The 14,817-nt window shown below is 57.3% G+C and overlaps 2 protein-coding genes and 1 pseudogene across 2 annotated transcripts in view; 1 reads left to right on the forward strand and 2 right to left on the reverse strand.

Moving 5' to 3' along the window:
- Positions 1 to 135: 135 nt before the first annotated feature.
- Positions 136 to 3,645, reverse strand: ZBTB26 (zinc finger and BTB domain containing 26). The gene is made up of 2 exons (XM_066610682.1): positions 3,525 to 3,645; positions 136 to 2,981 (listed from the first exon to the last, which is right to left on the reverse strand). The coding sequence occupies exon 2, from the start codon at positions 2,972 to 2,974 to the stop codon at positions 1,592 to 1,594; it is 1,383 nt and encodes a 460-aa protein (XP_066466779.1). The 5' UTR covers positions 2,975 to 2,981; positions 3,525 to 3,645; the 3' UTR covers positions 136 to 1,591.
- Positions 3,646 to 3,872: 227 nt separating this feature from the next.
- Positions 3,873 to 14,817, forward strand: part of RABGAP1 (RAB GTPase activating protein 1) — a 36,667-nt gene continuing 25,722 nt past the window's right edge. Inside the window, exons 1-7 of the mRNA XM_066610471.1 lie at positions 3,873 to 3,955; positions 7,753 to 7,952; positions 10,686 to 10,926; positions 11,064 to 11,268; positions 12,036 to 12,210; positions 13,285 to 13,433; positions 14,238 to 14,348. Of these exons, the coding sequence (XP_066466568.1) occupies positions 7,803 to 7,952; positions 10,686 to 10,926; positions 11,064 to 11,268; positions 12,036 to 12,210; positions 13,285 to 13,433; positions 14,238 to 14,348 (1,031 nt within the window). The 5' untranslated portion in view covers positions 3,873 to 3,955; positions 7,753 to 7,802. The remainder of the gene's footprint in view (positions 3,956 to 7,752; positions 7,953 to 10,685; positions 10,927 to 11,063; positions 11,269 to 12,035; positions 12,211 to 13,284; positions 13,434 to 14,237; positions 14,349 to 14,817) is intronic.
- Positions 14,045 to 14,158, reverse strand: LOC136635756 (5S ribosomal RNA; annotated as a pseudogene).

Genomic DNA, 14,817 nt, shown 5'->3' on the forward strand with positions numbered 1-14,817 from the left:
AAGAGCAAAAGGGGAACTGGCCTTGCGCAAGCCTGAATGTGGCCCAAGGTTGTCACACTGGCCAGAAATGGAGACCCCAAGTGCTCTGTCAAAACCACAATAAACTTTGAATCATCATCTGACTACTCCCAAGAATTCATTTTCTTTTTTAATTATATACATGAGTTATTCCAGAGGTGAGGTTAGGACGGGAGTCCCCATTACAACCGGTTAACTGCCCAGGAATTCCTGTACCTATATGAGCTCTGGCATGCCAGGCAGAATCACCTTCTCCTGCACTGGCCAGCCAGCAGCAATGTCTTTTTGCAGTGGTAACAGTGTCCCAACACCACACACGGCACAGAAGAGGCACAGCTCCAGGGAAGCGGGATGGGGAATTGGGAGAAAGGTGGAGGTCAAACAAGGAGAATGGGAGACTGAGGGACAACCAAGAGGCAAGTGAGGTACAGCTGGCATGACCAGGAAAGGTATTGCTGGAAAATCACACCTGAAGACGGAAACAGCTGCATCTTAGAAGGCCCAGAGACCGGCCTGGGAGGGAGACACAACAGGGACATGCAACTTGAAAACTTTCTAGTCTAACCACAGTATCCACAAAGGCTGGAGTTGGGGAGGAGGCAGCCTGGTGGGAAGTGAGCTTGGGCAGAGCGCTGTGGTGAGCGCCAAAGACAACAGTGAAGAGGCAGCTCTTCCACCATGTCAGCCAAACATGCCCAGTGCCCCACCTCACCCCAAACAGCAGCCTTGGAGAACATTAATCAGGGCTTCACTCACAAGGATCAGTGTAACTCTAGAATAAGAAAAACAGAAGGAAGTACCTGAAGTTTTTAAACAAAATAATTAAAAAATGGCAGATGGGCTACCAAATATTAAGAGCTTACAGTTATCCAGTGCTTCTTTCCCCCAAGAACTCAGTTTTTGTGGGGAGGTTTTTAGCTTAAAAACTCATTCCTGGTGGGGCATGTGTTCCCATTCTTCCCCACCAACCTGACCCCTTTTAGAGTGCGCACTCTAGCAACCCTGCAGAAAAAGGTGAGGGGTTGGTTAGTGCTGCTTTTCAAGAGTATCAAAAGGAGGCAGGCCTAGCCCAGCTCATCCAAGCAATGGTCTACAGCAGCATCCTGCTCCAAGGCTGGGATGAGGCCAAAGACGCCTGAAGTCACAGAGCACTTCATAAGAACAGCCCCACTGGACTAGGCCACAGGCCCATCTAGTCCAGCTTCCTGTATCTCACAACGGCCCACCCAATGCCCCAGGGAGCACACCAGACAACAAGAGACCTGCATCCTGGTGCCCTCCCTTGCATCTGACATAGCCCATTTCCAAAATCAGGAGGTTGCACATACACATCATGTAACCTGTAATGGATTTTTCCTCCAGAAATTTGTCCAGTCCCCTTTTAAAGGCATCCAGGCCAGATGCCACTTCAGATGCCACTTCAAGGCGCTCGAGGATGGAAGCTGAAGATCTGCCACTGTTTTTCCTTCAGTCCTCAGTGTGGATCCAGCAGAGGCCCTCAAGACCCCTCCCCCAACTGATGCCGAAGCAGCATCCTGCTCCAAGACGGGATGCAGCTGCCTCGGCTCCTGTCTCAGTTTGCACAGGTACTGTCGCTCCGCAAACTGAGCACAGCCTGTGCCAGCTTCCCTGCATCCAGGACCTGGCTGGCATCAGCTGGCTGGCAGCCTTTGGAGTCCGCCCCGGAGCTGCAGCTGAAGGTGTCAAAATCCACCGTGATGTCCTGCGCGCTTCTCTCATTGGCATTATCAAAGCTGTTCTTCCCATGCAGCTGCTTGAGGTGCTTCCTCAGAACAGGCTTGTGGGCAAAGACCATGTCGCAGTAGTTGCACTTGTGGGGCTTGTCCCCACTGTGCAGGTTGAGGTGGTCCTGCAAGGAGCACTTCTGCGAGAATGTCTTGCCGCAGATCTTGCACTGGAAGGGCTTGATGCCCGCGTGGACCCGCATGTGCCGGTGGAGGTTGCCCTTCTGCGTGAAGGTCTTGCCGCACAGCAGGCACATGAAGAGCTTATGCATCTTCAGGTGGTTGGCATAGTTCTCCAGGTGGCGAAAGACCCGGGTGCACTTGGGGCACTGGTGGTGCCACTGCAGGCCCTTGTCCACGCCCCGGGGGCTGGGGCCAAACAGGTCCTTGGAAGCCATGACAAGGTTGTCGCCCCCCATGTAGGAGAGGGCGTAGTTGTGCAGCTGGCTCTGCTCCAGATCGCCCACCCGGTTCTCCACTGTCGAGTTGATGAGGGAGTGCTGCGGCTCTGAAGAGTGGAGGGCACTCTGCTCTGAGGAGATGAACTGGCTCTGGTCCTTCTTGCTCCGGACGTCTGCCACGTCCCCGATGGACTCCACCTTCACAATCTGGATGTCGCTGTCCTCTATGTCCATGCTGTCCTCCGAGGGCTGGACACAGGGGGAGTCTGCTGGCAAGGAGTCGTCGTCCTCTTCCTCCTCCACCTCCTCCCCCCTCCCCCCTTGCTGCTGCCTCTGCCCCCCTGCTCCTGGGTGCTTCTCGGGCTCCGAAGAGTCTGTCTGCTGCTCACCCTTGTCCTTGCTCTCCAGCTGCTGCTGCTTTGGCCTAATAAACTTCCACAGGGCCTGCGTACAGCGCTCCACGATGTGGCTCATCTGCAGGAAACTGGCAGCTGTCAAGTAGTTCACCAGCTCCATCTCCGGAAACTCCAGCACACCGCTGTAGCAGGAGAGGAGCAGCTGCCGGCCGACCTCCGAACTCTGCAAGATGGAGATCTTCACTTCCCGGGAGTCGTTCAGCAGGAACTGGTCCCGCAGGAAGGGGGAGCCCGCGGCGAAGACAATCTTGTGGCCGTGGACCTCGAGGTCGTCGACGCGGATCGTGACGTCGCAGAACTTGTTCTCCTCCCGCAGCCTGGACATCTTCTGCAGCATCGAGTCGCCGTAGTTGTCGAACTGGAAGTGGAGGACGTCGGACCTCTCGGTCATCATGGCAGACCTGGAGGGACAGAGCCAGTGAGGAAACTGGACACCGATGGCGCGGACAAAAAGGACGGCCACGGCGTTCCGGCCCAGAAGCAGCCGGTGGCAGGGTTTCCCCCGTGCGCCCCTTTGGCCTGCCGAAGCTCGTCCGAGGCCCAGTCCTGTCCCGCCTTCTGGCGCTGGTGCGGCTGCAGTTTGGCCCCCGGTTAAGGGAACAGGCAGCCTCCCCCCACAGGACGCAGCGCCCGCCCTGCTGGGTGGCTGCAGCAGCTCTGGGCCCGGGAGAGCAGCCGAGCAGGTGCCTGGAGCAGCCCTCGGAGCAGTGCCGCCTGTCCCCCTGCGGGAGTCCCGGCAGCCGCGTGCGGAAGAACCAGCGTCAGTCTCCTCAGGAGGCTGCTGCTGCCGCCGCCGGGGCTGAGTGCAGCTGGGGCCGCTCCCGCCTCCTGGCCGCAGCCCACCCCCCGCACGGCCTGCGGGCTCCTCCGCGGACAGCCCTGCCGACCCGGCAGCCCGGCCAGGCCCCCTCCGGGGCAGCCCCCCCTCGGAGCCCGGGACTCACCTCCAGCAGGCGGGCCGGAGCGGGCTGCTCAGGGGGGGCGCGGGGGCCGCCCAGCCATCGCGGGCGCCGGCGCTTCTTGCGCGGCCTCGCCCTCTCCGCCTCCCCCGGGCGGCCGGCGGGCCTCGGGGACGGCCCGGGGGGGCGAGCGGGGGGCCCGGGGAGTCCTAGCGCCGCCGGAAGCGGCTCTCCCTACACTTCCGGCGCGGCCGCCTTTGCCTTCCCTCCCTCCCTCCCTCCCTGGCCGTCGCCGTGGAGAAGGGGGCGTGGCGCCAGGCAGCCCGCCCAGACCGGAAGTGGCCGTGACAGCCGAGCGGCGCCGGAAGCGGTGCTGCGAGGGCGCTTCCGGCCGAGACGCGTCACGTGACGGGGGCCGTTGGGGAGCAGGAGCGGCGGCGGCGGCGGCGGCGCTGCTGCTGCTGAGGCGGCGGCGGGTGAGTGCGCGGCGGAGGCCCCTCCCCTCCCGCCCTCTGCGGGATCCGGTCGCGCTGCCCCGGCGGAGGTCGGGGGGGCGAGGGCCGGACCCCTGCTGGAGGCGGGGGCGGTCTGGGGCGGGGGAGCCGTGTGGGGCCCGTCCTGGGAGGGCGCTGGGCCGGCGGGGCCTGCCGGGTCGGGCGGCCCCGGGAGAGACGTGGCGCTGCGAGGCCTTCTCCGAGGGGCGCGGAGACCAGTCCCGGGCCGAGGGCCGCCTCCCTGCTCGGCTCCCGCGGCTCTGCCTGCAGGCCCAGGCGGGGAAGGGGAGCCCGAGGCGGGGCTTCTGCTGCAGCGTCCGCTCCGTCCCTGGAAGCAGCTCCGGCAGGGCTGGGAAGTCCCTGCCAGCAGCCTGGGGAACGGCCAGTCCTGACCGGGCGGAGCCCCATCTGGTTCGGGGCAGGCAGGCGAGACCCCCTTCCCCTCTGGGGCTGGTGTCGCCCTCCCCCCCCGCCCACCACAGCTGCTCTGCAGCTCCCCTCAGCCCCCCTCCTCCCCGTCGCTCACGTGCGGTCATTCCCTGCGCCGCGCCTACCGTGTGCTCCTTGGGACGGGGACTCTGTGCGTGTCGACGGCCTCTGTTCCTTGATCCGTAAGTCGCCTGCTGCCACGCAGGTGCCCGGATCTCCTGCCTCCCGGCAGGACCCAGAGCAGAGACACTCTTGGCAGCAGCTGGATGGAGAAAGAGAGCTCTGAAGCTGTTGGTCTGTGGGCACGGCCGTAGCCCCCTTCCAGCACCGACAGAAGGGCAGCTCAGCCCTGAGACGAGGGGACAAACACTCCCTGACTTTGAGGAGGCCTCCGTGAGCGACACCCAACTGCAGGATGCAGCACACGTCCCATCGGCACCGCTAGGCCAGTGCTGGAAAGCACCGGCATAAGGGGCTAGGATTGCGCCCTGTGTTTGTGCTCGCTTGTGTCGTCTGAGCGCCTTCCATTTCTCTCCCAAGAGATCGGTGTCATTGCCGATTCCTCTTTCAGAGTGACTTGCCGAGGGCCTGGAGGCGACTCTCAGCACAAACCTCTGCGCGCTTCAGGCTTCTTAGCGGATCCCGTTTCTTGTCTTGCGTGAAACGCTTATTCTTTAGTAGTAGATGAGGCTGAGCGACGCTAAAAGCAAACTTAAACTGGTTGTAAGGGGGGGAAGGGCAGCAAACAATGGCTTGCTTTTGCGCTTTCCTCTCCTGCGCTTGCTGGTGTGGATGGAAATCCAGCACACTGCCAGACGGCGTTACTTCTTTGCTGCTTTATTTGTGCTGGTGCTACTCCAGGCCAGACCGTTACATGGTGCTGGCTGGGCACGACATTTTTAAATGCGCAAAGCTAAACGGGGTGTCGATGTGCACACACTGACAGTTCAGGCTTCCCTGGGCGCAGAGAGACCTGCCTCAAAGAGGGCTTTGCCTTGTCATCCCTACCCACAGCCCGACACGCGTTTGGTGCCTTGGAAAGTTAGACCTGTTCTTGGAGGTATTTGGGGTGCTGATCCAGTAAATGGCATCGGTTTGGCAGTACCAGCTCTATTTCTGGCCATACAGCGTACCCACCTTAGATACCCATTCAAGCAGCTGTAATGCACGTTGGCATCTACGGTGGGTGTGCTGTATCTCCTAAACTAGAGCTAACACAGCCAAAAAAATGATGCCATTTTTTATGCCCGAAATGTATAGAAGAATAGGTATAACTTTTAAGGGAGCAGAACATTTTTTGGGGAAGGGGTTGGGCAGTGATCTCTCTGGGAAAGCTGTTGAGAGAGGCAGGAGCCAGTCTGGGAGAAGGGCTTTGGAAGGCCAGATGTGGCCTGCCTCTGGTGTAAGAGATGCAGATTTCTGGGCTGGCATTTATTAGACGGGAGGTTGCTGTCAGGAGGGAGCTTTGCTGCTGCTCCTCGTGCCGGCAGGCTTGGTCTGGCGCAGATATCCAAATATTCGCTGTGCTCCCCCTCCTTTCCTGGCTGCTCGGATCAGAACATCTGGAAGGGGCCGGGTATGAGCGGCTTACAGTCCTGGCAGGGCGGGGCCTTGCAGGCTGGCCCAACTGCTTCTGCCTGGTGGTTTTGTTGGCTGTCAGTCCTCTGGCAGCGCCTGTAGCCGCTGAAAGCCTGGAAAGTCGAGCTTTAACCGAAACCTGGCAATGACAGCAGCCGCGTGTGTTGGGCAGGTGCAGTGGGGCGGCATCCCCTGTGCATTTGTGGCTTGGCTTTGTGTGTCTTAACTGCATTTGGGTGCAGGAAGGACATTTCCTCGAGAACCACTCCTTTCCTCCTTGCCAGGGAGGGTTGTGCTCACCTCACCTCACCTTGATCTCCTGTCTTTGGAAATGATTTTCAGATACAACTTGTTGGTTTAACTCTCCAGTGAGATTAGCTGGTGTTCCAGCAGCTCCTGACCCTTCCTGCAGCAGACAGGTGCCAAACAAGCCTCTGGTGCATTTTGCCTGTCCAGTTGGGCTGTTCTTGGTGTCCCCTTATTATTAGAGAGGAATGTACAGATGTCTTGGGGGGGGGGGTTAGAAACACCTCTAACAACTTGAAGGGTAGATTTCTGTGGTCTTCCTCATACTGGACCAATCAGAATCCCACTTCCTGCTGCTCTTTTTTCCCCTTAGAAATTGGGCTACCTTGCACCAAGTGCCTGTCAGTATCTATTTTTTAAAAACTGAGCTGCGGCTTATACCTTACACCATCCTCTGTAGAACCAAAGTGTGGGTTAGTTCGTGATAGTTTTAAGATGCATAGAGAGCCCTGGAAGCAGCTGCAGAGAAGCTGTGAGATTCCTGGCTGGTGGAACTAAGAATTTCTGCTGCAAAGTGGAGGAGGCCACAGCCAGAATGGGATCTCCTAAGGGAGAGTCTGCTCTCTAGAAGGGTCTTCTGCATCTGGGCCCTGCTGGCATAAGAGGCACGGTGGAGAACCCCTGATACTTGAGAACTGAGGAGGGCTGTTCTCTTGCCAGCTCAGTCAGCTACTTTTCCTTCTTCTGTGCACTCCCCCCCCCAATTCTTGGCTAAATGTGGGAAGCGTCCCACCCACATTTGGCACAAGTCCGAGAGGCAAAATGAAGCTGTCGCGTTTACTTGGTGTCGCTTTTGCCAGTTGACTTTCTCTGGCCTGGGATCAAAATAGCACCAACTTAGTAACTTTTATTGAAAATAACCCAGGAGGGGCTGAGAAGCTGGGCCAGCTATTCAGCAGTCCTGCTCTGCTGCTATGGGAATAGAAAGCCCACTTGGTTGCTCTGCGTTTGTCCCTGATCCCTGCCTGGGGGTTTTGAGTTTGCTCAGGAGACCAGACTGAGTCAGCAGACTGGCTTCAGAGTCCCAGAAATGGAGGCGTCCGCTATTATCACTGCTTTTGCCCAAGCGGGCCTATGTGTCGCTCTGACCATCTTGCACCTTTTAGAGGCTTAATGAGTTATGTAATAAAAGCCTCCACCAGCTGTGCTTTGTGACTATACAAGTGGCAAGCCTCTTGAGGCTCCTGTCATGTGCCCTCTCCTTTGGTCTGTTTTCCACCTCTCTGATCAAGAGTCCTAGAAAGTTCAGAGTCACCTTTTGGTTCACCCTAATAAAGAGGTCCCCCTTCCTCTGGAGTGTGAAGTTTTCTCTTTTCTGAGCGACCGGTCCTGGCAAATGTGTGGCTGATTCTTGTCCTGAATTCTCAGCCCCTCTGCTTGGCTGTGGTGTGTCTTGGCTGATCCAGGAAGTCAGGGGATTCTGCAAGCGGTTCCGCTATATGTGCTCTTCTCATTTTGTTTTCCAGGCGGTTGTAACCCAAGCCCACCCATGAGCCCGGCTCCCTTTTTTTAAGTCATGGATGACAAGGCCTCGGTTGGAAAAATCAGTGTGTCTTCAGACTCGGTCTCCACTCTTAACAGCGAGGATTTTGTCTTGATTTCCAGGCAAGGGGACGAAACGCCATCCACCACCAATGGCAGCGACGATGAAAAGCCAGGGCTGAGGGTAAGAGCCCATCGCCTCCGCGCCCCGTCCGGCCAAGATGGCTTTCCATTCATTTTGTTTACATGGAGGGGGCAGGAGTGAATGTGTGTCTGTGGGGAATTGCCGCTCTGTCCTGATGCTTGTGGTGAGTTTGCGTGGATCATGTTCTGTATGTTTGAAGAAGGGAGACTCTGCCTGCTCAGAGCCTGGATCAGTCCTGTGTTTCTCATGGTCACCATCTCAGAACGTGGGGCGTGTCAGCCTCTGGCCCTCCAAGTGCCAGCACAGGCATGGAACCCCCAGGCTGGAAGCTGAGTCCCTTCCTCCTGCAGGAGGGCATTTCCCATCCAGTCACCTGGTCTGTGGCTTGAGGGTGTTGTGCTGCCAGCACACTTGAGTTAGCACTTGCCTGCCTGTTCACTGCTGTGGCAGGAGTCAGGCCCACACACGCACCTGCCTCTCTCCTGGATGTGGGCAGGCCAGCCCTGCCACTCTCTCCAGAGAGCTGCTCCTGCCCCCCATTTAGTTCCATGGTCCAGCTTCTCTTTCTGAACTGCAGGCATCTTTGAGCAGTCAGGGTGCATCAGAGAGAGGTGAATGGAGGTCACAAATGCCCAGGAGCTGCTGCTGCTTGTCTGTTCTTTGAATTGCCCTTAGTGCTCTGTTGGTAGCTCAATCAGTGCCTGCTGGCAGCCCTCCCTGGCTTGCGACCTGCCCCCAAGGAGCAGTCCGTAGAGATTGGAGCGTGGCCTGGAGCAGAGCGAAGCCGCTGCCCAGATGTTTCCTGTTTCTCAGATTAGCTTCCCTCTCTTCTGAAGCCCAAGGAACAAAGGCCTTCCAAACTCTGCTGTGTTCCCTCTAACAGCAGCCAGCGCCTGGGCTGGCAAGCACATTTCCCAATGAAACAGTCCTGCTTTCCTGGTCGGGACCTGACAGTTGCCTTGAGATGCCTCCCACCACCTCAAGCCTGCTGCATGTGGTTGATACCACGTTAGGAACCTGCCCAGTCACCGCCTTTTCGCTCCTGGAAGGAGACCACAGTGCTGTGCCCAGACGGAACCCTCTGCCGCTTTTCAGTGGACGGGAAGCGCTGCCCTTCCCAGGGTGCAGAGCAAGATGGCCTGCCAGGGCAGCAGAATGCCAGGCTGTTGTGTCAGGTGTGGTCTCGTGGTCATGTGCTAAAGGCTGCCTGTAGTGAGGGATGGCTTTGTGCAGGCCTCTCGCTGCACTTGGCCAGTTTACTAAATGCAGAATGCGTCTTGCGCAGGGGAGGATTCGAAGCACAATTCTCCACCTGTGGTCTGAAGCAGTTTTGCCGCCTCACTCCGCATTGGGTGGGAATTGGGCTTGCAGAACAGAGAGAAAAACTGGCTTCGTGCAAGTAGCTCTCCTTGGATGTTCTTCAGTGGAGATGAGGCCAGTGTCTCCTCACTTGGCCTGCCCCCTGCACTGAGAAGTAAGCTGGCAGTCGTCCTGTTGCCTGTTTTCTCCACACCTGGGCGATGCAAGGGGGTCGTTATAAAAGGCTGCTGGACCAGTCATTTTTGCCAGGGAAGGTGGGAGCAGTTGCACACCTGAACCATCCTATCAGACTCCTTCAAACATCCCCCCCCCCCAGGGAAAACGGCAGGAAATGGTCTCTGGAGCTTGACTCCAAGCTCTGCTGGTCAAGCTTAGGCGTCCTGAGTCTGCCTGGCAAACATGGCCTTTTATTTGCTGAGAAGGGAACACAGTGGGAGGAAGAGGGAGCTTGTGGCCAGGCAGTGGTGGGACTTGGCTGGGGTCCAAGTGGTGTCCAAGGGAGGATTGGCTTGGGGTCATAAAGACATGAAACAGTCACTGCTGGATGGAAGAAGCAGGAGGTCAGAGACTTCCTGTCTTGTGCCCACGTGGAAGTGTTGGTGTGTGGCGATGCATGGTCATTCTCCAAAGAACTCAAGGTTTCTTTCCCCTCACAACAATCCTGCAAGGTAGCTCAGCAGAGAGTTGGTGACTGACCGACACAGCTATGTTGGTCCTGGTCTTCCAGGGCAGATTCTGTCTTTGTGCTACCTAAAGTGGCAGGGATGGGAAGACCTTGGAGCGAGTGGTTCCTTAGGCCTGCATGGGCAGCAATTTGTGTGGTTTGTGACCCTTGATAGCCGAGGACTCTTGGAAGTTCCTTGTGGTGGGTGTGGCCGCGCAGGCAGGGACTTGCCAGTGGACGGGCAGTTCCTCAATCGGGAGCCTTGCAAGAGCTGTGGGGGTGGAGTAGGAAGCCAGGTTCTGTGGAGGAGCCGGCCTGAGGCTGGCTGTGCAGGAAGCTGGGTGTCCCGGAGCATGTGCCTCCTTTCCTGATGGGTGTGCTGGAGCCTGTTCTTCTTCCCTGCTGCCTGTTTACTTGGTGCTGTCTCCGGCCTTTTCTCCTCACTGAGGCCTTCCAGGCCTCTGCTGCCGCCGCTTCTGCCCTGGCTGACTCGGAATGGAGAAGTTGCACAACAGAACGTGGTAGGGCTTCCCCTGCCTCTGTGTGGTTCCCGGATGGAGGGAGGGGGACGTGTTAGGAGCAGATGCCCCCCACCCGTGCAGTTCCTGGAGCACTTGGCTAAGTTCTTTGCTGCCTGCAGATGTGACCCAGGAATCAGGAGAGCAGCAAAAAGGTCACTTCAGTTGGGACTGCTTCTTGCCTCGCCGAGAGCAGCTACCTGCGTGGTCTTGGTTCAGAGTCTGTTCTCTTTGCCTGTGTTGAACCCGTGCTGCTTGCTGTCCCCACAGATTATAGGGAATGGGAGTGAACAGCAGCTGCAGAAGGAGCTTGAGGACATCCTAATGGATCCCCCCCTAGAAGACCCATCAAGCGACCGGGGGAATGAGAAGGGGGAGGCCCTCCGGACCGGCGGCGAGGGTGATGAGCCGGTCCTCCTCGAGGCCTCGGCCTCCTCCACCATCAACCCTGTGTCTGTGGCAGGACCCCAGAAGCCTGAAATGAGCCTGCCTGTGAAACCGGCACAGGGAGGTGAGGAGAACGTGACTGGGTGACTGCAGTGCTGGAGGCTGAGGTGGTGAGACGAAGCCGCAGCCCAAGCAGGCGGGAGCCCTTGGAGCCCCTCCCCACTCGCTTCCCTCCTGAGGCCTGACGTCTCTGACTTGCAGATTCCGAGGAGTCGAGCCCGTTCACCCCAGTGGCAGATGAGGACAGCGTGGTCTTCAGCAAGCTCACGTACCTGGGCTGTGCCTCCGTCAACGCCCCCCGGAGCGAGGTGGAGGCCCTGCGAATGATGTCCATCCTGCGCAGCCAAGGCCAGATCTCGGTGGACGTGACCCTCTCTGTGCCGAATGTATCGGAGGGAACCGTGAGGTATCTGCCTCTCTTTGGGTGGGGGGTGCATGGGGCCTGTCCAGCACTGGCAGCCACCCCTGTGGCTGCTGCAAAGCCCCACGTGTCTCCAGAGCATCCTCAGGCCACCTTGGGGTGGACCAGAACAGCAAGACCCCTTCCCTGCCTTGGCCGCTTGCTTGTTCATGCTGCTGTTTCTTTGTGCCTTCGTTCTTTGTCTCTCATGTTTCATTAGCCTCTCTGAGAGGCTCTTATTTGAGGAGCGGGGCAGAATTTCTCTTGACCAGTCAGTAAGCTCCAAGTTGACCCTGGTAGGGGCTTGGAGATCTGGGTAGCTTGGAAACCGACCTCGGAGGCAGCCTAGCCTGTCTTGGATGTTGGACCTTGAAGGGCCAGCTGTGCGTGCGAGTGAGCGAGTCTCCCCAAGCCAAGTATAGCCCTTTTCCAGCCAGCAAGATATCCAGCGCTGCTAAAAGAAGGCAGCATCCCATTTGGTTGAGCTTCACACATGGAAGGCTTTTTCCCTCTGGAAGGAAAGTGGCCCTCGCTGACCCCCGCTGTCGCCTGTAACAGTTGAATTAATATTCACTTTTAAAAAATGTGATGCTCAGTGCCTTGGGGGTGCCTTTTTAGTTGATTTTCGCATAGAGGAGTTTTATTTGATTAATGAATTAATAGGTTAGATTAGCCACTGTGATAATAAGTGCTCTACAGTATTAGGCTGATTTCTCTGATGCATCCTTCCTAAGACGCCAACCACACTGTCCTTCTCCCTCCTCCTCCAACAGGCTTTTGGATCCTCCGACTCACACGGAAATAGCCAACTACCCTATTTACAAGATCCTGTTCTGCGTGCGAGGGCACGACGGCACCCCGGAAAGCGACTGCTTTGCTTTCACCGAGAGCCATTACAACTCGGAGCTCTTCCGGATTCACGTCTTCCGATGTGAAATCCAAGAAGCCGTAAGTCCAGCCGTTCTCTTGGAGGTCTTCTGTGATTCTTCTCTTAGTTGGTTAGCTCCGTGGTCCCGAGCTCCCTTTTGCCCGCCAGCTTCACCTACCTGACTGTTCTGCCTCTGGCTTGTCAAGCCATGACCAAGACTCCGCCAAACCTGCCCTTCTCATTACTAAGCCAGCTCCCTGCTGGGAAGGATTTAGGGATTTGCAGGGACAGGCTCAGTTGGGGGAAGTGAATTTCCCTGCTGCAGCGGTCTTAGACAGCCCCATCCAAGGCTCAACTAAGCAGCCCCGTTTTTCTTCTCCGGACTGCTTCACTCAGTCTGCAGCTCCAGATTCCAAAAAGGAAGTTAACATAAGAACAGCCCCGCTGGATCAGGCCACAGGCCCATCTAGTCCAGCTTCCTGTATCTCACAGCAGCCCACCAAAAGTCCCAGGGAGCACACAAGACCACAAGAGACCCGCATCCCGGTGCCATCCTTTGCATCTGGCATTCTGAGGTTGCCCAACTGGAAGGAGCCTACAGGGGAGAAAGTTTGGGAGAAAGGCAGAAGGGTCTGCCTCGCTTGTCTGTTTTGTTCATTCTTTACGTTCATATCCATCTCATTGATCTCAAGGTAGCCAACAAAAGTATGTAGTCCTTATGATAACACAGGGTTCAGTTCTAGAAGGTCAGTCACCCCACATAAGCGCTATGGGAAACATCAGTCCAACAGGCAAGAAACTTAAGCAAATTGAGCTGGGATGGTGGGAGCTGCAAGCATCTCGGGCTGCTGCTTTCTATCTCCTCCAATAGAAAGGCTTTTCCCAGCACCTTAAAGGCACCCAGTGTGAAGCTTTTCATCCTTGAAAGGAAGCCCTGTTCCTAGCAGCTCTCTGCCTTGTCTCTGGGGGCAGTTACATCTGGAGTCCCGGCCTCCCTAGTGGAAGGGGGGAAGAGTTTCCGGGGGGGGGGGAAGAGTTGTCCAGGAGAGCCGCTCAGTTGATTCTGTCTGCTGAGAGCAGTGTTTGGCTCCCTTGCATGGAGACAGCCTCCTGGCTGCAGCCTCTCCTCAACTAATCTCTCTCTCTGTCTGCAGGTGAGTCGAATCCTGTATAGTTTTGCCACTGCCTTCCGCCGCTCTGCCAAACAGACCCCATTGACGGCCCCCCAGACGCCCGACAGCGACATCTTTACTTTCTCGGTTTCTTTGGAAATAAAGGAAGACGACGGGAAAGGGTATTTCAGGTGAGCCACCCGTGGTGTATGTTTGCATTTGCTGAGTCGCCCCCTGACCGCAGCGAGGTCCCAGCTTGCCAGTCAGGCTCAGAACGGCAAGGGCGTGTTTGTGGCTGACCGTGGCCCGAGCAGCACCCTCCGGGCCGGGATTTCTATCCTGGGTGAAGCGACTTGATTATCTTAAGAAGCTGCTGCTGCTGGAGTCCAGAATTGCTGCCCGTGCTCAGGTCTCCCGCTTTACGGGCTGCTGCTTGCTGTCGGCGCTTAGACTTGCCGCTCTGACGACCACGTGGGTGCTGCAAGCCCCCTGGTTTTGCATACAGTTCTGAGCAGTGGGAAGACCCACCCTGGAACTGTGCTGCCCCCACTTTGTGTGGGGAAGCCCTTTCCCTGCCTGCAACCCTGCCAGTGTTAAACTAGGCGGGCCAAAACTCGGGCTCTCTACAAGGAAATTTCCTCCTGTCGTGGGAACTCCCTCAGGGTGGCTGAAGTGGGAACCCAGAAGGGCAGTGCCCGGCCATGCCAAGCGACGGCAGTGCTGTGGGTGCTCGCCAGGCCTTAGGGGAGTAGGTGTCAGTGGTTGTGGTTGGCAACCTTCAGTCTCGAAAGACTCTGGTAGAAGCCTACAGCACCCGGCATTCCCAGGCGGTCTCCCATCCAAGTACTAACCGGGCCTGACCCTGCTTAGCTTCCGAGATCAGACAAGATCAGGCATCTGCAGGGTAACAGTAGGTGAAGAGAGGACAGCAGCTGCTGGTTTCTGGTGCTTCGCTCCTTGTGTGTTCACGCACCTTTCCCTCCATTCATCCGCAGCGCCGTCCCCAAAGACAAGGACAGGCAGTGCTTCAAACTGCGCCAGGGCGTCGACAAGAAGATCGTCATCTACGTCCAGCAGACGACCAACAAGGAACTGGCTATTGAAAGGTCACTTGGCGTCCGTACCACTTGTTCCAGTGACACGCGGTGCTCTCTCCTGGGCTCAGAGGGACTTGCAGAGTTTTGATGGCTTGTCGACAGTCCTGTCTCCAGAGGGCTTGCAGTCTAGAGGAAATCCTTGTCTGTGTGTGGGGGGGTGGGGGTGGGGAGATAGCAGCAGCAGCAGCAGCACTCCTGACTCTGAGGTGCTGGAAGTATTTCCTCCTACCCGCTAGGTCCGGCTCCTTTTCAGTGGTGATGTGTTGGTGGGTGGGCACAGAAGAGATCAGAGAGGCTGTCTCTGCCTCTGCCTCTATCTCCCCGATCCTGGAGTTCATTCACTCCTTGCTCTGTCTCTGGGGAGGATGATTGAAAGGCCCAAAAGTAGCCTGGTCCTCAACACGTCAGAGAAATGTAAGCCTTCTCTGGGCTGACATCATGGGGGGGACGGGACTGGCTTTGGAGAGCTGTGCTGGCA

The sequence above is a fragment of the Tiliqua scincoides genome, chromosome 16 (genome assembly GCF_035046505.1).
Source record: "Tiliqua scincoides isolate rTilSci1 chromosome 16, rTilSci1.hap2, whole genome shotgun sequence".
In the NCBI taxonomy this organism is placed as follows: domain Eukaryota; kingdom Metazoa; phylum Chordata; class Lepidosauria; order Squamata; family Scincidae; genus Tiliqua; species Tiliqua scincoides.

Bases quoted from the DNA above. Each gene is read 5' to 3' on its own strand.
- ZBTB26 (XM_066610682.1), bottom strand. From the start codon at position 2,974: ATGATGACCGAGAGGTCCGACGTCCTCCACTTCCAGTTCGACAACTAC.